At 61.2% G+C, this 1,073-nt stretch overlaps 1 protein-coding gene across 1 annotated transcript in view; it reads left to right on the top strand.

Annotated features, from left to right (window-relative positions):
* The first annotated feature begins 227 nt into the window (after positions 1-227).
* Dbndd1 (dysbindin domain containing 1) overlaps positions 228-1,073 on the top strand; it is an 11,019-nt gene continuing 10,173 nt past the window's right edge. The window contains exon 1 of the mRNA XM_033757861.1: positions 228-577. Within this exon, the coding sequence (XP_033613752.1) occupies positions 571-577 (7 nt within the window). The 5' untranslated portion in view covers positions 228-570. The remainder of the gene's footprint in view (positions 578-1,073) is intronic.

The following is a 1,073-nucleotide window of genomic DNA, read 5'->3' as shown; positions in this document are numbered from 1 at the left end:
GGGGGGGGGGGCGCGGCGCGGGGGGGGGGATTCACCGGGCCGGTGCGCGGGGTGCGGCCTTGAGGGTCCTTGGATTGAGAGCCCAAGGCTGGGCGCAAATCCTTGGAATCTGGCCTCACCTTGGCTGATGGCTAATAAAGGGGAAAACAGAAACCCCCTCCTTCTCAAATCCCTTTCCAGAGGGTTTCAGGACCCATGGCCCAGGGGGGGGCGCGGCGCGGGGGGGGGGATTCACCGGGCCGGTGCGCGGGGTGCGGCCTTGAGGGTCCTTGGATTGAGAGCCCAAGGCTGGGCGCAAATCCTTGGAATCTGGCCTCACCTTGGCTGATGGCTAATAAAGGGGAAAACAGAAACCCCCTCCTTCTCAAATCCCTTTCCAGAGGGTTTCAGGACCCATGGCCCAGGGACCTCACGCAAACTGGAACCCCTCCCCCGCCTGGCCAGACCCAGCATCTCCTGAGGATCCAGAGGCCCCAAGACCTAGGAGCATGAGCGTCTGGGGGCAGGCCAGCCAGTCACCCACACCCAACCCCAGCCACGCACAGTGGCTTCCTCTGGCTGGGGGTGGGGATGTCTGGTGGGGACCCTTGTCACTGCTTCAAAGCGGCAGACACGCAGGGGCTCCTAGGGTGGGTCTCCCCTTCCGTCACTTGTGAGAAGGAATCCGAGCTCTTGCTATTGACATCCCAGGACCGTAGGTCTCCCCAGTAGCGGCTTGGGGCACAAGCAGGGGAGAGTCTGCAGAGCAGGGGCTGGGGTCAGAGCTCTCTGAGCTGAGAGGCTGTCCCCTAAACCTGTTTCCACAGCCACGCATAGGACCAGCAGCCACACAGGAAGACTGCAGGGTGAGGCATTTGGAGGAAGAAGGGAAAGGAAAGGTTTCAAGCAAGCTCCCAGAGCTCAGAGAGACTGTGAATACACCACTTTCTGGACGAGGGATTCAGATACCTAATTTGTTCAGTGTGTGTGATTTACCAAGTGCCTGCCGCTGGGGGCACACGGATGGGGACCTCAGCCCAGAGCATTTGTCCCTTGGCACCTTCTGCCCTGCTCCCATCTGTACCCTGGGCTGT

This window comes from Fukomys damarensis, unplaced genomic scaffold (assembly GCF_012274545.1).
Source record: "Fukomys damarensis isolate Sample0158 unplaced genomic scaffold, DMR_v1.0_HiC HiC_scaffold_32, whole genome shotgun sequence".
Lineage (NCBI taxonomy): Eukaryota > Metazoa > Chordata > Mammalia > Rodentia > Bathyergidae > Fukomys > Fukomys damarensis.
Note: the sequence above shows the minus strand (reverse complement) of the source record. Positions and strands in the feature narration are given on the sequence as shown.